This window comes from Geotrypetes seraphini, chromosome 5 (assembly GCF_902459505.1).
Source record: "Geotrypetes seraphini chromosome 5, aGeoSer1.1, whole genome shotgun sequence".
Classification (NCBI taxonomy): domain Eukaryota; kingdom Metazoa; phylum Chordata; class Amphibia; order Gymnophiona; family Dermophiidae; genus Geotrypetes; species Geotrypetes seraphini.
The window spans coordinates 82,050,608-82,072,697 of record NC_047088.1 but is presented as its reverse complement, the minus strand read 5'-3'; the positions used below and the strand labels follow the sequence as shown (position 1 = coordinate 82,072,697).

Below are 22,090 nucleotides of genomic sequence, written 5' to 3'. Positions count from 1 at the left end.
AAAGGGAATGTGAGTGTAAGCCTCCTTGAGGTCCAGAGAGCATAACCAATCATTGTCATCCAGTAGAGGATACAGGGACGCCAGAGACAGCATCTGAAATTTCTCTTCGACAAGAAATTTGTTGAGAGCTGTGAGATCCAATATTGAGCGAAGACCTCCCATCTTCTTCGGGACGAGGAAACACCAGGTACAAAACATTGCGTTCTGCTGGTTCAAAGGAATCTTCTCGATGGCTTTGAGAATGAGCAGAGATTCAACTTCCTGAAGAAGAAGAGAGGACTGCAGAGGGTTGGAAGTAAACTCTCTTGGAGGATGATCTGGAGGAATATCGAGGAAATGAAGAGACTATCCTTCTCGGATGATATTAAGAACCCAGAGATCGGAAGTGTTAGCTGCCATCGATGATGGTAATGTGTTAGATGACCTCCAATGGGGAGAGGAAGAGGCAGAGTGCTGTAAGCCTGCTTCCAGTTCTCACACAATAGCCGGATGATTCAAATCACTGCCACAAAGCTGGGAATGCTTCACCAATTTGATCTTCGGGCTGCAAGCCAGACTTCCTTGTCTGACTGCACCTCCATCCCCGTGGACCACCAGATGCGCACCTGGACGGGCAGCCAGCCCCCTGTAAAACACCACCAAGCCCCCTAAGGGCACCCAACAGCCTGCATTCGAACCCTGCTTAACAGGAGGTGAGACCATGTCAGGGACGGCCCTGAGCTCCGGAGAAACTATGCAGGTTGGCCAACAGATACCCAAAAAGGGATCAGCTTGTCAGCTATAGAATGGAGTCTGTGACTATTCAAGCAGCCAGCTTAAAAAATCACTCCAAGTACTGAACTACCCAAAAGGGAACGGAATTACATCGAATTAAAAATAAGAAAATGGGGAGAGCAGAACACACACAACTGCAATCATACGTCCAGAAGGATAAAACTGTAGAGGGCGCTAAACTGTTCAGTGAAGTAGTCCACAGGGAGAGTGAAAAATCTGAAGTGGATTCCTTCTGCAACCATGCAGCTAAAGGGAAATAATCCTACTATCTAGAATGTCTCACCTATTGCACTGGAACAGACATTCTTGATCCCTTTGGTACAATACTTTCCAACTGAGGCTCATACTTAGGGATAGGGTCAGTTCACTTTGGACAGCAGCATTTGGTGGGGACAGCAGCATGGCAGGAGAGTTTTTCCAGGAGAGCTTTTCCAGTCTCAAATCCTAGCAACTTCTTCCCCTTTCAATTTTCATGCAGTTGCTGTTATCCTACCTCTTCTGGGGCCAATCCAAAAGTACTCTGCACCAGTGTGGGGTCTTCCAGCAGAAGTATGCACTCAAGCATTGCCATGTCATGCCCTCCCATCGATAGAAAATGTGTATGAGGGTGAGAGTAGCATTTGAGTACAGGCCTCTACTGAAAGGCCCCATGCCAGCACAGAGTACTTTTGGAATGGCCCCAGAAGAGGTAGGATAACAGCAACTGTATGAAAATTGGAAGGGGGAGATGATGATGGACTGGAAACAAGGAAACAAGGTAAGGAACAGATGAGGTCCTGGAACTGTCAGGAAAGTATACTATTACTACTACAATTTGATCTTCCTCCCACTAATGGATTTGCTTATCTCCAGATCCATCATTATTTAACTTCATTGTAGCCTCAAAATTTAGATGCTTCTCGCCATGAACTTTTGTCTACTGCTTACACGATTTGCTCCCAGCTTCCTGTTCCTCTTAAATTCCATCATAGACAATTGAAGGATGAATCCCCCTTGCTTGACCATTCCAGGTTGTGGGTCTCTTGGACCAGAAGATGTGGTATTGACTGCTATTAAAAAGTTGCCTACGTTCTGCAAGTACATCTCTTTTTGGGAACAACATAAATTTAATTTTTTTTTTTTTTTAATAATTCTTTATTCAGTTTAAAACTAACAATAAGTGTAGCATAATATAGAAACATTTTACACTTTGACAGCACTTAATATTCTATCAAATTATATCAGCATTATAAACTGGTCATGAGATTGTATATCTTATCTAAGATAGTCTATCTGTCTAGATTCCGTGCTTCCGCTGAGTGTCTACGCTGCCATCTTCCAGAGGCAGGCCTGGGCCACATTGTTTGGTCTTGCCCAATCATTCAAACTTTTAGGGACCATATCTTTACTTTTGTGCAGCGAATCTGGAACATTACTATTCGCCGCTCGCCCTTGCTGCTGTTTGGAGATCTACCACATAATTATCCTCGTCAGCAGGGAGCTAATTCCTTCCTTAAGTGCATTTTCATCAAATGGTTGGAAGTGGACGTTTCTGACTTATCCCTATGGAGAAGTCGTTTGATCACTCTTTTGATGTGGGAACGTAGAGATATTGTGGACTTTTCCTCAGTTCTAGGGCGGTTTTTTCAGCAAGTCTGGGAGCCTTCTGGAATACCATGACTCCTCTGGCCAGGAGTCATCTCTTCAAATGTTCAGTTTTCATTTTCCATTACCTTTATGATATTGTACTTGATCCGATAGCTTGTCCCTGAATGTTAATGCTAGAAGAAGGACTGGGGTGGGAGGGGTGTTGGAGGGTTTGGTGGTTTTGTTTCTAAAACTTAAGCTTATCTTGATTGATGTGTATTTACTATATCTTTGTGGTGCTGAACTCAATTTGAACATACTACTACTAATCACTTACAGTATATAGCACTGAAAGGCGTATACAGCGCTGTACATTTTGACATTTATAGACAGTCCCTGCTCAGAAAAGCTTACAATCTAACTTGGACAGACAGACATGACAGAGGGTAGGGGATGCAGAGAGGAAAGGGGGATGATGGACCCAGAGTGAATAGGGAATGAAAAGGAAGATCCTAGACCTGAGGGGAGTGGAAAAGATGAAGAGTTGGGTAGCATGGGAAAGGAAATTGCTGGCTATCTGAAAAGGAGATAGCAAGGAAAAGATGACAGATTGGACACTGGGGGTATAGCTTTGAGCCGCCTGCAAAGGTGAAGATGTGAGGGATAACAGGGCTGAAGGTCTGCTTAAGTAATTAGATGCCCTTGGCCTGGCCCTGCATAAGAAAGTGAAGCAGTTGATATATTCTATGACTTACAGAAAGGTGGGTACAGAGCCCTTCATTATATACTCATTTGTGTGCAATTCATCTCTATTTGGCCATTCAAACAGAACTTACTATGGAGTTTCAAAAATGTCTATTTGCCAGCAGGTCAATTCTCACAGCTGTTTTCTGAAGATAAAACAGGGAAATAGCCTCAAGCATGGCTTTTTTAGTGGCATTTGTAAATATACTCATATATCTGAAAGGACTTACTGAGGCTCACACAAACTAACACTGACGAGTTGCACTGTTTCATTGTAATAAGGCTTGCTTCTTACACAACCTAAAGATTTTTGGGTGCTAACCTGCTTGTTCATATGGGCTACTGCTGTTGCACTGTCTTACTCTTTTACTATGAACTTTGTACCTATCAGTCAGTCCTCAATATGTGGAGAGGATTAGCACCCCCTCCTTCAGTAAAATACTCTCTACTGCCACAATCCTGAGTTGCTATTTTATTAAAGAGACATTACAAAAACTGTGATAAGATCTGCTTTCTGAAGACACATCTTTGGCCAGGCTAAAACTGGCCAGTGTTAGCACAAATAAAATTTCTTTTGAGAGATGATCCTTTATTAAAAACCTGACGTGGATACATTTTGCCCTCAGATTGCATCAGGGGTATAATGATTAATCTAACATGAGACTAGTTGAGTTTGGCTGTAATGCTGTGTGAGGAACACTATGAGAGAATTTTACATTGCTCTTGTATTCTATAACTGAAATAACCTTGTGTTTGACACTGGGATTTGCTTTATCACTGTACCCCTGACACAGCCTGAAGGCAAAATATGGTCAGGTTATTAATACAGGATCACATCTTCCAAATAAATTTTATTTGTGACAATACTGATTTTCATACTTGTAATACTTGTAATATTTCATACTTGTAATATTTGTGACAATACTTGTAATTCATAATGATGAGTGAAGAAGTGGCCTAGTGGTTAGTGCAGCTGCCTCATCACCCTAAGATTGTGAGATCAATTCCCAATGCAGCTACTTGTGACTCTGGGTAAATTACTTAACACTTCAGTGCCCCATGTGCAAAATAAGTACCTGTCTATGTAAACCACTCTGATTGTGTAACCACATAGAAAAAGTAGTATAATCAAGTCCCTACCCTTTTACTCCTTACATTTGTTATAGTGAAAAAACACTATTTTCTTCTCTCTGCACTTCATCATCCCACGAAAAGATACCACATTTAAAACCATTACCTTAGCCATGCCCACTGAACTGACATTGAGTTCTGAGATCCCTTGGTTTGTCTTGTCACCACGTTCCCACATGCCAAAATCCTGCAAATGCATTCAAACTCTGTTAACAAAACAAATGCTTTAGACAGAATGCTATTTCATAATAAGGCAATACACAATTGTATCATTATAGAGAAAAGAATGTGCACAGAGTATTGTTTCCCTAACTTTTTAAACCTAATAAAACTTATTTTCAAAAGTGTTGTGGATATAAGTGAGCCAATCAATATTATGTATCTGGATTTTCAAAAGGTATTTTGCAAAGTACCTCATGAAAGAATCCTAAGGAAATTAGAAAGTCATGAGATAGGAAGTAATAAAACTGGTAAAAGATAAAGAGTAGGGTTAAGTGGTCAATAATTTTCAGTGGAGAAGGGTAACTAGTAGAATTAAACATAAGAACATAAGAATTGCCATACTGGGACAAACTGAATGTCCATCAAGCCAAGTATCCTGTTTCTAACAGTGGTCAATCCAGGTCACAAGAACCTGGCTAGATCCCAAGGAGTAAAACAGATTTTATTAAGAATAAGCAGTGGATTTCCCAAAGTCATTTCAATAATGGCTTATGGACTTTTGTTATAGAAAATTATCCCCTTTTTTTAAACCCTGCTAAGCTAAATAATTTCACCACAATCTCCAGTAAAGAATTCAAGAGTTCAATTACATGTTGAGTGAAGAAATATTTTCTCTGGTTTGTTTTAAATCTATACTTAGTATCTTCATCACATGCCCCCTAGACCTAGTACTTTTGGAAAGAGTAAACAAGCAATTCTCATCTACTCTTTCTACTCCACTCAGTATTTTATAGGCCTCTATTATCTCTCCCCTGAGCTGTCTCTTCTCCAAGCTGAAGAGCCCTAGCCACTTTAGCTTTTATCATTTTCATAGCACTTCACTGCACCTTTTCTAAATCTGCTATATATTTTTTGAGATACAACAACCAGAACTGCACACAGTGTTCGAGGTGCAGCTGTATCATAGAGTGATACAAAGGCATTATAACATTTTCATCTTTGGTTTTCCATTCCTTTCCTGTTAGAATGCTAAGAATTATCTCTTTCTTAGCTGTGGCAGAAGTACACTAAGCTGAGGATTTCAACATATCCTCAACGATGACACCTAGAACCTTTTCCTGGGTGGTAACTCCTAACATGGAACCCTTAGCATCACATCTATTTCCTTGATTTTTGATCTTGGAAATGTATCATATGTTGTACCTATTTTTAGTTTATCAGGTACTTTAGCTAGATTGTGAACCTTCGAGACAGATAGGATAGTTTTTCTCAAGTACCTAATTTCACTTTAGTTTGATACATTGTAAACCGCTTAGGTCAGTAAAATGCAGAAGTGGTATATCAAATCTTAAACAAACATAAATGTAGCTTTTTCCTACTTTGAGTCATCAGCAAATTTAATTATCTCACTAGTTAATCCCATCTCTAGATCATTGATAAATATGTTAAAAAGCAACAGTCCCAGCACAGACCACTGGAGAACCTCACCATTTAATCAAAAATATATATAGGATGCAGAGAGACAATTAATAATCTCACAAAATACCCCTCTGTCACATTTTAATTGCTTAAAAAAAAATGCAACCGGCGAGACGTATTCTCTTGCTAGACTTATCTTAGACTATCTTAGTCTTAGTCCATTGACAATACTTTATGAAGGGGCCGATGAGGTTATTTTCCTGTCCAGTGCAGTTGTTGAAAAAACCTACCGACAACGCACTGGGATCTGAGGCCCTTCCCCTTCATAAAGTATTGTCCATGGACTAAGACTAAGATAAGTCTAGCAAAAGAATATATCTCGCTAGTTCCATTTTTTTGAAACAATTAAAGTGTGACAGAGGGGTATTTTGTGAGAACCCCACTATTTACCCTTCTCCATGGAGAATATTGACAATTTAAACTTACTTTCTGTTTTCTGTCTTTCAACCAATTTTTAATCCATAATTAGGACATTACCTCCTATCCCTTGACTCTAACTTCAGAAGTCTTTCATGAGGTACTTTGTAAAACGCCTTCAATCTGTCCCAGTAAGGCAACTCTTATGCTCAGGACCGATTTAACCAATAGGCCCAGTAGGCACGTGCCTAGGGCCCAAAATGGTCAGGGGGGCCCGATGAACGAAGCCCCCCCCCCCATCGACGGAATGTAATACAAACGAGCAACGCGGGTAAGAAAGGCAAGAGGAACTGTAATTTTGCAAGCGGTGCTGCTTCCCAAAGCTTCCCTCTGACGCAGCTTCCTGTTTCCGCCAGGGCGCGTCAGAGGGAAGCTTTAGGCAAGCAGCACCGCTTGTAAAATTATAGTTCCCTTTGCCTTTCTTACCCGCATTGCTCGTTTGTATTACTTTCCGTCGATGAGGGGTGCCACGTTGTCGATCGGGGGGGGGGGGGGGGCGCTGCATTACCATTCTAAAATAAAAAAAATAGGAGTGAAAGGTGAGTGGTGAGATGTGCCTGGGGTGGAGGGAGAGAGAGAAGGGGGCAAGGCAGAACAGGCCACATGATGGAAGTGGGGAGAAGAGAGACAGAAGGGAGCAGGGCAGATGATGGATGTGGGAAGAAAGGGGCAGAGCAGGACAGATGATGGAAGTGGGGAGAAGGGAGACAGAAGGGAGCAGGGCAGATGATGGATGTGGGAAGAAAGGGGCATGGCAAGAAAGATGATGGAAGTGGGGAGAAGAGAGACAGAAGGGAGCAGGGCAGATGATGGATGTGGGAAGAAAGGGGCAGGGCAAGACAGATGATGGAAGTGGGGAGAAGGGTGACAGAAGGGAGCAGGGCAGATGATGGATGTGGGAAGAAAGGGGCAGGGCAAGACAAATGATGGAAGTGGGGAGAAGGGAGACAGAAGGGAGCAGGGCAGATGATGGATGTGGGAAGAAAGGGGCAGGGCAGGACAGATGATGGAAGTGGGGAGAAGGGAGACAGAAGGGAGCAGGGCAGATGATGGATGTGGGAAGAAAGGGGCAGGGCAGGACAGATGATGGAAGTGGGGAGAAGGGAGCAGAAGGGAGCAGGGCAGATGATGGATGTGGGAAGAAAGGGGCAGGGCAAGATAGATGATGGAAGTGGGGAGAAGGGAGACAGAAGGGAGCAGGGCAGATGATGGAAGTGGGGAGAACTTGTGCCCAGCCCTCACCTCTGCTACTGCTTTTCCACATGCTGGATGGGGGGAAGAAGATAGAGTTAGTGAGATAGTGGAGGGGTGAAGGAAAGGGGTGGCAAGCTGTGAGTAGACACAGTGAAAAGAGGGAAACTGAGGGCTGAATAGTAAGAAAGAATTTAATTTAGACAGAGGCAGTAAATAGAGAAGAAAGACCAGAGAAGAAAAGGAAAGGGAAGAGAGAGGAGAAAGATGCCAAAGAATGGGGAAAGGCACAGAGATATCACATCCGAGTGAAGGAAATGAGAAGAGAGATGCTAAAAAACACAGGGAGGAGGGAAGGAGTGATGGAAGATGAAAGATGCCAGACTATGAGGGGAACTGAGGGAAGGTGATGAATGCCAGACCAAGGGGGGAGGGGGCAGGGGCAGAGATGGAAGAGGGAGACAAACATTTTCTGGAAGGGGCAGACAGTGGATGGAAGGAAGAGAACGATGAGAAGATGAGGAAAGCAGAAACCATACAACAACAAAGCTTTATGAATGTAGAGATGATGCGGTATACTTTAGATTAGATTAGATTAAAGGTAGCAAAAAAAAATTCTATTTTTTTATTTATTTATTTTTGCTTTAGGATAAGGTATTATTGTAGCTGTGTTGATAATTGTTTATTAATAGAAAATGGAAATAAGATGATACTGTTTATTGAACTAATTTTAATACATTTTTTACAAATTCAGAGATCAGGTCAGGATAGGGATACTGTAACAGAAGTATAGTTTACTGATCTAAAGAAAGAGGTTTTAACCTCTGAAAGCTAAGAAAGAAATGTATTAGTCCAATAAAATGATGGGCACTAAATTTTCTTCACGCTATACCCCATGCCTCCTACCCAAATGCAAAATATAAATTGGTGGGCTTCCCAAAGCCCTGCCAACTGAAGATCTCTTCCTCTAGGAAGGAAGGGGAATTTTGTTCAGAGATATTTGGAGGTTGCATAGAAGAAAAACTGTACACTGGCACTAATATGGTAATCTTTGTTTGTTTTGAATCTACAATAATAAAACCCTAGAGTGCGCATGCACTCTTGAAAATTTGTGATTCCTGGCGCTGTGAGGTGTGCTTCTGTGGCAGTATTCTATTTGACACCTCACGGCGCTTGCAGGGGCTGGAGACGCGTGCGGTGGCTGAAGGCGCGCGACTGTGCTCTCTCCAAACCTCTCGGCTCCAGCGGCGTAGGCAGCACCAGTGAAATTGGCAGTAGAAGGCCGCGAATTAGCGTGTTTAAAGTGCTGCCTATGCGGCTGGAGCCCGGAGGTTTGTCGGCGGTGAGAGGGTCAGGAGCAGGCCAGATCGAGCAGGACAACGGCAGTAAAAGAAGGGGGAGGGGCCGAACGGAGCAGGGAAGGGTAAGGGAAGAGAAGGGAAAGGGGGGTGGGGGAAAATGCTGCTACTGCTACACAGGGACTTGGAGAGGAAAGGAAATACCGCTACTGCTTCTGCACAGGAAAGGGGGGGATAGGAGGGAAATGCTGTTGCTGCTGCATAGGGAAGTGGGATGGAAATGCTGCTGCACAGGGAAATGGGGAAAAATGACAGGCAGACAGTGGGAGGGAGGGAGACAGAAAGAAAGAAAGACACAGGGGCAGGGAGAGGGACAGAAAGACAGGCAGAGAAAGGGGGCCAGGGAGAGAGAGAGAGTCAATGGGATAGGGAGAGGGAAAGGGGGCTGCTTTGGAGGGGAGATGTGCTGGAGACAGACAGCTTTGCTCTGGGGGGGAAGACAGAAGGGGCCAAGGAGAGACAGGAAGAGGGAAAGGGGGTTGCTTTGGGGGGAGGGGTGTGCTTGGGGCAAACAGCTTTGCTCGGGGAGGGAAGACAGAAGGGGCCATGGAGAGGGAAAGGGGGCTGCTTTGGGGGGAGGGGTGTGCTGGGGGGGAGACAGAAAGGGCCATGGAGAGATAGGGAGAGGGAAAGGGGGCTGCTTTGGGGGGAGGTGTGCTGGGGACAGACAGCTTTGCTCTGGGAGGGAAGACAGAAGAGGGCCATGGAGAGACATTTGGGGGGGAGGTGTATGCTGGGGGCAGACAGCTTTGCTAGGGGGGGGGGAGAGACAGAAGGATACAGACAGCGGCCAAGGAGAGAGAGATAAAGAAACAAAGACAGACAGACACATCTATTCTAGCACCCATTAATGTAATGGGCTTAAAGACTAGTTTTAAGATAAAAGAAATAAAGTGGAAATAAAGAAGTAAATACATGGGGTGGGGCATGGTGGGATGGGGCGGGGCAAGGGGCCCAGTGTATTTGTGTGCCTAGGGGCCCTCAATGAATTAATCCTGGCCTGGTTATGCTCTTAAGCAAGGAGATTTAAGAATATTTTAGAGCTAGAAAAGTTCTGCAAGGAAGGGTGAGAAAAAAAATTGAAAAGCAATAATAGAAAAACTCTTAGCAGACTATAAGAAACATCTTGAAATATTTCTTATATTTCTTATAAAGGAGGGTATCCAAACTTTTGTGTCTACCATATTTTCATTCTGGTGAAATTACAAATAGAGACTTACAAGATCATGAAGGGCATAGAGAGAGTAGAGAGGGACAGATTCTTCAAACTTTCGAAAAATAAAAGAACAAGAGGGCATTCAGAAAAGTTGAAAGGGGACAGATTCAAAACGAATGCTAGGAAGTTCTTCTTTATCCAACATGTGGTGGACACCTGGAATGCGCTTCCAGAGGGCGTAATAGGGCAGAGTACGGTACTGGGGTTAAAGAAAGGATTGGACAATTTCCTGCTGGAAAAGGGGATAGAGGGGTATAGATAGAGGATTACTGGACCTGTTGGGCCGCTGCGTGAGCAGACTGCTGGGCATGATGGACCTCAGGTCTGACCCAGCAGAGGCATTGCTTATGTTCTTATGTTATGTCTGCTTCTGTTCACTTAGGGATTCACTGAAACATACAATTTGATCAGAGGTACCCAAACCTTTGCAAACCACTGTAAACATTAGCACATTTTGGGGGTACTTTTGATACGAGACTAAAAAAAATCTAAACTTGTGAAAAATGTGTAATCCTTGGTTTTCTCAAAAACTTTTAGTACTTTGAATAGATACTTACAGCAGTTTTATAAGCAGCTTCTATGTAGAATACAAGATTTTGTATAAAATTGACCTCATCCAGACTATAGATAATGTGGAGCCCTACATTAGAGAAAACAAGTGACAATATTTTCATCACTTATCTTTTATACAGTACTATTATAATCTAAATATCAAAGATCCTTGCAATCGATAAGTTGGTTAAATAACACTTTTAAAAGTAAACTTTCTTACTTGAAAACAATTTTTATTGAACAAAGAGAGAAAATAACAATACAAATATCATGAGGTACAGCGTGTGTTCAGGAATGATACAGCAAAAGCCATGAATACAACATCCCTCCCTACTCCCACCCACCAACTGTAACTACAATGACAAATCTACAATGAAAGATCACATAGCCCACATCATCCAAACAGGAAAGGCCGCAACATTATCCAATCAAAAAACAAGTTATTCAGGGCCCTGGACTCTGTTGGGCCCCGAGATAAATGAGGCAGGGCTTTCCCTCCTCACCCCAAAGTCAGCAACACAGCAAACAAAACAACAAAAAGAAAATAACCAGAACAACAAAGGAAAATTAAACAGGAGATCCAGACCAGGAGAAAATGGCATTCCCAGGGTATTGAGGATCAAGCCCCAGACTCTAGGAGACAAGGAATTTATATAAGGACCACAAACCTGTACGAAAAACTTAGATTGTCAAAAAGAGACACTCACCCGACCCCTCTCAAGCAACATCAGAGCATGTAAGCGATTGCGCCAAGCCCAATAAGAGGGAGAGCGACCTTATACCCATTCCCCAAAATAATCTTCTTAGCCACCAATCCAGCCTTCCACAGAAAGAGTCGGCCTACACCAGGGGGAAATCGAAAGGCTTCATATTTATCTAACAGAAAGCCCACCAGTGTGAAAGGTATAGTTTGTCCCAACAGAAGCTCCAAATATTGGACTACACGCCGCCAAAAAGACTTGACCACTGGACAACTCCAAAAAGGATGAAATAAAGACTTGGGAGCGCAGTTACATTTTTCATACTGATCCGACTCAGCTAGACTAGAACAAAAGTAAACTTTCTTAAAACATACTCTAATAAAAAAATATGTAATTTTTGAAAACAACATTTTCCTAAATATGTATAGAATTAATTAATAATTTAAATAGTGCTCAGACCCACAACTTTAGTGTTCTAGTGTAAAGACACACAACACCAGTTGCCATCAGACCATCATGGCACTATTAATGTCTGTACCACCATATAACAATCCAACATCCATTTACTATAAAATAAACTTATCTTTATGGTGGTTACTGCTTCTCCGATGATCATTTAATAAGCAGCTGGTGTCATAAAGTGCTTGTGTATGTGCTAATAAATAATAACTTCTGGAAGCCAAAAATTTCTGGAAGATATTTGTAATTTTTGGCTTCCAGAAGTTATTTATTAGCACATGCACAAGCACTTTATGACACCAGCTGCTTATTAAATGACCATCGGAGAAGCAGTAACCACCATAAAGATAAGTTTATTTTATAGTAAATGAATGTTTGATTGTTATATGGTGGTACAGACATTAATAGTGCCATGATGGTCTGATGGCAACTGGTGTTGTGTGTCTTTACACTAGAACACTAAGGTTGTAGGTCTGAGCACAATTTAAATTATTAATTAATTATTTTAAATTGTGATATGAATATTGTCATTTAAGTTATTATCACAATTGAAAAAAATATATATATCCCTATATTTATTTATTTACTAAATATGTATAGGTCATACGTGTGGAGGGACATAATCGAAAGGAACGTCTAAGTCCATTTTCGTCTAAGTAGCAAGTTGTCCAAAGTAAAAAAACAGCCTAGGACACATTTTCGAAAAATACGTCCCAAAATTTTTTTGTTTCGAAAATCGTCTAACTATATGTCCTGCCGATCTGATCATCCAAGTCGCTAAATCGTCCAACTTTATAACACATTTTCGTCCAACTTTTCGTCCAAGTCATAAATGCCTAGAACAAGCCTTGTTGGACATGGGAGGAGTCTGCAAAGTGATGGACTAAACACTCAGACATGGCACCTAAATAGTGGGGTACCTTACATGGCCAGTGTTCCCGCTAAGCTGCGCTGGCGTGCGCTGGCGCACAAAATATTACATCGCAGCGCACAAGTTTCTCGTCACAGCGCACGGCGTACGGCAGATGGCAGGGCGGCGAGAGGAGAATCGGGCGAGTTGGCTCATAACTTGCTGGCGCCCGATATTTTTAGCTCACAGCGAAAAAAGTTTGCTCACAACACCCGCCCGCTTAGAGGGAGCACTGCATGGCACTGCTGTGAACTTCACAAAAAGGGTGCCATGTCTTCTCCTCACTACAGCTCCCTTATATGTCATGGTGAGCCCCCCAAATCACCTCCAGAATCCCCTAGACTCACTTATCTACCACCCTAATAGCCCTTATGGCTATAGGAGCCACTTATATGCCAGTAGAAAAGGATTTGGGGGGTGTATAGGGAAGTGCACATGTTTCATTATCAATGCAGTGATTACAGGGGCTTATGGGCATGGGTCCTCCTATCCATGGGTCCCTAACCCACGCCCAAGACGGCTTAAGCCGCCTCTATGCTGGATGACTAGGCTTTCCTATGCCAGGCTGCCAGGTGATGATGGTCTGGATGCTGAATTTTCAATGTGTGATTACAATGTTTATGAGGTTGAGGGGGTCGGTGATCACTGGGGTAGTGTGTGGGGGTATGTTTTATGTGTTTGCAGTGCTTATCTGGTGACTTTAGGTGGGATTTTGTGACTTAGACCATGTTTTAAATGGTCTAAGTCACAACATCCAAGTTCCATCGATCCTGGGCTTATAACTTTCGGTTATACATGCTGTACGACTAAGTCTAAGCCGGCCCACATCCCACCCAACTCCCGCCCTCGACACTCCTCCTGAAACGCCCCGTTTAGCTTTGGTTGTTCTGCGGCACTATGAAGTCCTAGGTCATTTTGAAATACATCCAAAACTCGTTTTTTTTATCAGCACTTGAACGTATTTTGACAATGTTCGTCCAAGTGCCGACTTAGGCCAGTTTTTGGACGTTTTTCTCTTTCGATTACGAGCCCCATACTGTATTATCAGAACACTTAAAACATCTTTAGTACATCCTTGTACTGTACTAATTTGGTATCTCCTTAAATTGCACAGTAAGTCGCTTTGAACCTTTTTAGGCATAGTGTGACTCATAAATCCTAGATTAGATTAAATTAAATTCAACATTTCAGTAATTTGTGTAGTTTTGCATAATTCCCTAGAAATTCCATGTAAGTAAATAACATATTACACAAAATGTAAAGCTAGTTGTTGATTTTCCACAAGAAACTACACCATTTTTCACTAACGCTTTTTAAAATGATGACATCTCCAAAACTGACACCCTATCACCATAGTACACATGCATCTAGATATGAATCCTAGGGATAGGTGTTGTGTTTTGAATAATATGAGATGGAAGGGGGGGTATTGTTATATAAGGGGTATGCACTGTTGTGGGCGATGCAGAAATGTTATTTGTGGAACAGTTTGAAGAGCTGATTTGGGGAGGGAGGGAAGGGTGGGATATTTTCTGTAAATGAAGATGACTGCTGCTATATTGCTAAGCATATTGATTCCTTGTATTATGTAAGTCATCAAAATATGAGTCCTGACCTTTGATCTGTCCTACGGCCATATGTACATATGGAATAGGTACCTACCTTAGTCCACACCAAGCATATTGCAATCCTTTTTTCCAAACATTTAATGCTACTATTTGGGTTTTTGCCAGGTACTTGTGACCTGGATTGTCCTCCATGAAAATGAGTTACTGGGCTAGAAAGACCATTGGGTCTGATCCAGTGGGGCTATTTCCTATGTTCTTATCTTAATGAATATACAAGACTTGAGGAACATTTTGCCCAACTACTTGAGGGCCACAACAGAGGACTTCAAATGCCTCACGTGGCCCTGGGGCTACATGTTGGAGATCTCTGGACTAGAACTTAACACCGTTGTGATCAGCCCCAACTCCAAAGCCCTTTGAGGCTTTAACATCAATGCATTTCCTTCAGGCAGTAAATGAACTTTGAGAATCAGATAATCTACCTTGAGCTTCATCATTTACACAGTTGAAGCAGCAACTTCATGCTGAGAAATACTCTCACATAAAATACTAATAAACAAAGCTCCTGCATTCTTAGAAAGATTTCAAATCTCTTATCCTCCTATAAAATCTCTAAAATCTGAAGATAAATCTTTACTATTAGTCCCTTCATTAAAATTCATTCATTTAAGGAGGGATGCAATTTTTTTCTGTTACAGCCCCTCAAATTTGGAACTCGCTCCCGATCAATATAAGAAAAGAAAAATGACTTAGTAAGTTTAAAAGTCTTCTAAAAAGCTGGCTTTTTAAGGATGTTTTTAATTTAATCATATTTCTAAGGATACTTTACAGAGGTCTAGCAGTGCTGGTAAGCAAAAATTAAGTGGGTAACCTCCCCCAACCTCTTGTTTCATTACCTAACCCTTTTTATTTGTTTACGAATTGTATTTAATCCTTTAATTTTTTTTCTTCCCTCCCTTTCTCATATGTATTGTTTGGTAAATAGTTCTAATTATGACTATTTTGGTTTTTTAACTCAATATTATAAATAAGTGTAAATCGCATTGGATTTTGCGATCAAATCAAAAATTTTAAATAAACTTGAAACTGAGAAAAGAAGTGCTCCATGGGTTCCTTGAACTTTTTCATGAGCTGCTCCTCCAAAGGCTGCCATTGATAAAAGGTGGGAGCATTGAAGTCAAAGTCCCTCATCCTCCTTAGTTACTTGGGGTATATAAGGGACTAGGTGCACAAGGATAGGACTTGTTATAGAGGTGATGCATTAAAGCTTCAATGACAGGAGAGAGCAAACTATTACTGCAAGACCAACTTCACTTGGTACAAAAGTAATATTTAAATGGTTCAGCCTTGGAGGAAGCATCCCTTCCAGCCCTCAACCATCAAAAAAAAAATCTTATCTCACCCAATCACTTATCTTAGAGAGAAGACAGGGAAGAGTTAAAAATCAAATTATTTTTATTTCTCACCCTATGGAAAAAATAATAAGAACACTTCCATTATGTTTAATGACTAATGCACTATATCAAAGAAGCACTGCTATAGACAAATCAAAGTGTAGTATTTAGCAAATTTTATGAGCCATTTGACCATATCTGATTTATGTAGTAGCCAAGTCAGAGCTTAAAGGGTATATTGCTGATAACTTCTTTTGTCCTTACCTGAGGCTGTCATTTGTGCCAAGAATAAAAGGTAAACAGAGGTAGCATCCAACTGCAGGTGCCCCCACTGGTCATCCCCCACCACTGTTGCACAGGTGTCTGTGCTGTACTTAGCATGAAGACTATCTTTTGTGTTCTGACTGTATTTGAAGTTCTCCACCTTTCCCACCTGTAGCATATTAAGAGAGTTACTATTAATCATTGCCACAATCAAAGCCTGAACAGTTAAGGGACTGGCTGCACACCTTTCTTCGTTTATGTGTCAAAAAGAAAACAGAAAAGGGGACCTGTAGTGCTCAAATTCTTTATTGTTATGAAGACTCAACATGTATGTGTTTCGGCCGTAAGGCCTGCCTCAGGAATCTTAGTCTTATCTTATGTGTACAAAAATACTAAAATCAGGTTATCAGTGCAACGCATAAAATCAGCAAAGCCTCCAGATGAAAGTGCATTTTCCGTGAGAGTAGAAGGAAAAATTATGTTCTTACCTGTTAATTTTCTTTCCCTTAGACGCAGCAGATGAATCCAGAGACCAATGGGATAGCTCACATCTACCAGCAGGCGGAGATAGAGAAACTGATTAACAGGTGGTCTTATTGGCTGGCACTCCTCCTGTCTCATCAGTATAGCTCCTTGCCCAAGCACATTTAACCATCAATAGGCATAGCACGTAAAAAACTTCTTTCCCAGAACAAATCGCAAAAGGCAACGATACAGAATACAACCATCAACAACAACCAATCACGAAAGTCGCACACGAAAAAACCGACAACCAAATACCAGAAAGGGTGGGGCTCTGGATTCATCTGCTGCGTCTAAGGGAAAGAAAATTAACAGGTAAGAACATAATTTTTCCTTCCCTAGCAACAGCAGCAGATGAATCCAGAGACCAATGGGATGTAGCAAAGCAATCCTCAATCTGGGTGGGAAGCAAACACCGCCTCCGCAACAACCGAAGCACCAAAACACCCCTATCGCATGTGCCCGCACATCCATGCAGAAACGCGGAGAGAAGGCACTCTCAGAAGACCAATTAGCCGCGAGACAAATCTCCTCCAAGGAAAAAACCTCTGGGCCGAGCCCAAGAAGTAGCCATCGCTCCAGCGGAATGGTCATGAAGTTCAATCGCCACCCGCTTCCCTGCTAGCAGGCAAGCATAAAGAATGTCCTCCTGGACCCATTGAGCGAGGTAGGCATCGGACGCCGCCATACGCATGAGGCGTCCCTTGAAGAATACAAAAAGGAGATATAAACAACTAAAAGTTGTTAGAAACCGAGCTCGCGGAGAACGCTACATATGTATCAAAAAATGCAGTGAATAAAAGCACTGCTCCCAATTTCTCCTCCCAGGAAGAAGGAAGGAAAAGCGAGCATGACGTAAAAGAAAGGATGACACCCCCCTAGAAAGAAATAGTGGTACCATCCGAACTGATACCCCATATGACGGAAATCAGAAATAGGAATCCCCGTTGAACAAGGCCTGCAACATAGCAACTGCAGAGCTGAAGCCATGGCCACAAGGAACCCCATGTTCAACGGCACAGCTCTTTAGAGTCCCAAAAGACAAGGCTAAAATGAAGCCTTCGGTAAACTTAGAGGAAGTACATGAAGACTGTACTCCAAACCGGGCTTTCTAAGAGGCGCATGAATATACCGCACTCTGTTTAGGAACTGAACTACAGGAAGCTGAGAAGTCAGCGAAGAGCCATATACCTAGCCCTTGTAACAAGCCAAGAATGGCACCAGAAGCTGAAGGGAATTGAACGCTAAGCCCTCGGCAATACACTTGTGCCAAAAAGGAACTCTGGAGTGGTTCAAACGTGAAGAAGCACCCAAGAAAGGAAAAACCCTCCAAAAGGAAGCAGAAGCCACAGGAGAAGATGTCCGTAGCACCTGGATAAGAGAAGAAACAACCTTCTTCGCATAACCCGTACACGTCAGCCAAGATTATCCAAAAAAACTAGGTCGTAATACTAAAGTAGTACAAATATCCATGTGGATCGGACCCTAGGCGGGCAAAGCCGGAGACGCCAGGAAACTTCTTAGTCCAGCTGTCGAAAGACTCATCAAATCCGCATAGGAAGGAAGGCGCCTTCAATCCAGGGATTCTACACACACTGTGCCCGGAAGGCGAGCTCGAGATGGCAAATCCAAGCCATCATCAGCCAGCGGAAAACACTGAAAAGGAGAAGGCAGAGGCGAGAAAGGAGCCATGCAGCAACCCCCTCTAACTCCCACTCCCTGGGCCCGCCGAAGAAGCTAGGAAGAGTAGAATTGAGAGACGGGGCCATGAGGTCCAGGTCAAGGAGATCTCGCTTTCCTAAAAGGAGCTAGAACGCCTGAGCCACAAATCACAATACCCAGGATGCAGAAGATTATACTAGTACTAACATGCACACTTTCAAGAGCGTACACAGCGCTGTACACAGTAACATCCAAGAAATGGGCCATGCTCAGATTCCGCGGAGAGAAAGTCTATCCACACTCTTATCCTGATCCAAAAAAGGATCTGCCACCAGAAGACGAAGACGAGAGTCCACCCAATGAAGCAGACCAACTTCACCTGCCAACTGAGTACAACACCTACTGCCCAAGCTGTAGAGAAAGACCCCCATCCTAATACTGACCAAAAGGACCCTCAGCGGCAATCCGGAAGAATGATCTGAAGCTCCAGAAAGTAGCCTGACCCTGCTCAAGAGTAGAAGAATGAACATGTACTGAGTCGCCTCCGAACACCAGACTCCTGGAGCTGAGGATGGAAGCCACCAAGCCCCCCAACCCGACAGCCCTGGATGGTCGTTGGTCATGAGCTAGACCAGCAAAGACCGAGGCATACCGTGAAAAGAGAACCGCGCTGAGCCACCAAATCATACAGAGCGATGCATGAGGATCATACCAAATAATTGGAGCCCTGAGATACCGGGAACCACCGGAACAAAAGTGACTGCTGAAGCATAAGAAGGGGAAAGCAAGCCGAAGGTCCCAGTGGAGTCAGTAATATGGATCCCAGAAACCGTACAGAATCCTATACTCTTGGTCATGGTAAGCGAAGAAGAATACCAATCTGAGACCGAGACCCCATGCTTAAGTCTCCGGAAAGAAACACATGTCTCTCCTATATGAAGAAAAACATTACCCCGATATACCAATAAATAGTACAGGAGAAAAGAGCGTTGTGCAAATTCGAAGATGCACGTGTAAAGAACCGAGGAAAAGATACCACCCTTTTCTCGTCAGTCAAATGGCCAGACTGGAAGTCGTCCGAATCAAGTAGGCCGTCAAGAAGAAATTAGATGAATCGCCCGGTAGCGCCAAAACGGTACCACCGCCCACATCACCTAAAACGTTCGTGAAGCCTTGGGTAGGCGAAATGGCATGTGTCAAAACCGGAAGCGCCGCTCCAAGAGAGGCAGGCAAACCAAGTGCCGATTCGGAGTCCCTAGAGAAAATGTAAATATACTCCCAGGTTGTCTGCAGAAATGTGCAATCCCAAGAAACTAATTCAACAGAATGGGATCCAGCCTGCCCAATGCCCCCGTCTCGGGCACCATGCAGGAAGTGGAACAACGTCCCTTAGTTCCCAAAGAACTACAAGAACTGTCCTGAGGACCAGTAACACTGAAAAGGGAAACACAAAACATAGAGACTCCAAGAACGAACTGGAAACTGGAGGAGGATGCAAAGATGCAAGCATCCGGAAAAATCCTTACAGCCCACTGACCTGACATTAGAGTCTTCCCCCTCATGAGAAAGCCAGAAGAGTCATTGGAAGAAGTCAAGATCCCCTCAGAATGAAGTGCAGAAGGTCAGGGAATGGCAGGAGGAGACGGTAGGATCTGCAAGAAGATTCTCCTAGGAAAAATCAAGTTTCCCAATGTAAAGAGGAATATACTGTAACCATGAAAACAGTACCAACTCCTTGCCACGGGGGCGAAATACGTAAGGCTTAGAAAGGGAATACGCACGGCAACTTAACAGGTATCAGACAACAGCGTCGTGACCTGCCCATATGACTGCTCCCTTTCCATGAGAAAGCCGAAAGAGCTGACAGCGTGTGTGCAGTTCCATGTGGCCCAGGGAAGGCAAATGATGGGACACCCTGGCCGTAGACTCTGGAACGTTATACAGAAAAGATTGTTACGCCCGATGGAACTCGGAAATAGCCAATATGTCCCTAAACAGCTTGAAAGGGTAGGAAGCAGTACAACAGTGCCACCAGACACCGTCCGCGCAGCAACAATGGCACCAATAATAAGGAACTGCCAAACGTACATAGTGTCACCCAGGTGAGACCTTGAGAGAGATGAAGAGATCCCCAAAAGAAAAAAAAAACTGGGAACTCTCCTGCGACTGGCTCAAGTTGTACCATGAGACACGGCTTCTACCAACCCAGGATGGAGGGAAGCCGAAACTGGGTGGTGAAGAACAGAGCAAAACCGCACTCTAATGGGCCTGCAGCGAACCCACAGGAGATAACGCCAGCGTGGCAAATTAATGAACTCGGGAGACCTCCACACACCGGGCCCCAATATCTCATGAAAGCAGGAGAAAACTGCAAGCAACTTCCTTCGCATTTGACCAAGAGGCCTAGAAGCCACGGAAGAGCCCATAGAAGCCAGCTACTAGGGAAACCGCTGAACACCCCACCCCCCAGTGCAGGAGCGCTTTTTTTTTTTTTTTTTTAGACCATTGTACAAGCCGAGCGAAGGGCAGCCTCAGCGAAACCCGCTGTAAATGCAAGTATGCAGGGGCTCTCTTCACGCAAACATATGCAAAAAAGAAAATGAGCCTCCACTAACTGTAAAATAAGAACCGCTCACCAAAACTTAGCCGATGAGAAACAAAGTAAACATCAAGCAAAACCACTCGACCGCCCAGCCACCGTGTCCCCTGAAGAACCGAACATAACACTAACCACCAGAAAATAGAACTTGCAACTGCAAGGCAAAAAAGGCATACTCACAACCTGGCTCACAGGGCTGTTAGACGCCGGCAGGAACAAGTTGAGCACCACTGAGAGTACCCAATCAGGGAAAGCAGATGCAGTCTCTCTCTTTTTTTTTTTTTTCTTCAGGGAAAGAAGAAAAAATAGAGACCTAAATAGACCCTCTATCATAGGAGGGAGGGTGAGGCAGGGACCTGGGGGGGCCCAGGTGTAACCCCTAAAGCCGGCACCGTTCAGCCAGACACCCCTGTCTCACTGAAGAGAAAAATCTCAACAGGAGAAATAGAATTAATTGTAAGCTCACTGAAGAGAAAATTTCAACAGGAGGGATAGAATCGTAAGCTCACTGAAGAGAAAATCTCAACAGGAGAAAATAAGTTTCCAGCCACAGCCAGAATCCAGGAGCTAGGTGAATAGCGACCTTGTCCTGCTGGGAGATAGAGAATACTGATGAGACAGGAGGAGTGCCAGCCAATAAGACCACCTGTTAATCAGTTTCTCTATCTCCGCCTGCTGGTAGATGTGAGCTATCCCATTGGTCTCTGGATTCATCTGCTGCTGTTGCTAGGGAAGTATCAGTATCGCTAAAACCCAAAAGGGAAAGTGACTTACGGCCGAAAAACTTAAGTGTCGAGTCTTCATAACAATAAAGGATTTGAGCACTACAGGTCACCTTTTCTGTTTTCTTTGTGTCTCTACCTTGACAAGGTAGGATCTCCTGTTTGGGTGTACTTTACATGTCAAAATCCATTTTCAAAGGTACAATGTTAAAAATCTATAAGATAAGGATAAAGGGCTCAAACACAGATATTTTTTACCTGCAAGGAACTGAAGGGAAAACACAAAATCAACAAGTATCTAAGAGGCTGTCAACAGGAAATAAACTGAGCAGACTAATGAGCCCTGAAGTCCTTTTCTGCTATCATAATTGACAAGTGGCCCTACACTAGAACACTATTTTAGCCAACTCTGTTTCTATGGTTTTTCCTTAGTTTCATTTCTTTCCATTCCAATATAGTGCAATAGAGCAAAGTTTCTGGATATTTGCAAAAGAGCGGGACGGTCCACATTAATGTAATAAGTCTAATATATATTGCCCACTATAAAATATTAAAAATGACATCAGGGCCTACAGATATGCCTGCTTCCATGCAGCTCAAATTATTTTTTTTCTCTCTACTTAGGAGATTTTTTGATTGTAGATAAATCTTTTCATGAAAATTTAAATGAGCATTTCCAGTAACAGGTTTCTCTAGGAT

General features: G+C 43.1%; 1 protein-coding gene across 4 annotated transcripts in view; it reads right to left on the bottom strand.

The window, feature by feature from the left end:
* PHKA1 (phosphorylase kinase regulatory subunit alpha 1) overlaps positions 1 to 22,090 on the bottom strand; it is a 252,951-nt gene that overhangs the window by 211,650 nt on the left and 19,211 nt on the right. For all 4 annotated transcript variants that reach the window (XM_033946131.1, XM_033946129.1, XM_033946130.1 and 1 more), the window contains exons 4-6: positions 15,887 to 16,055; positions 10,596 to 10,678; positions 4,322 to 4,402 (exon numbers count right to left, since the gene is read on the bottom strand). In XM_033946131.1, the coding sequence (XP_033802022.1) occupies positions 4,322 to 4,402; positions 10,596 to 10,678; positions 15,887 to 16,055 (333 nt within the window). The remainder of the gene's footprint in view (positions 1 to 4,321; positions 4,403 to 10,595; positions 10,679 to 15,886; positions 16,056 to 22,090) is intronic.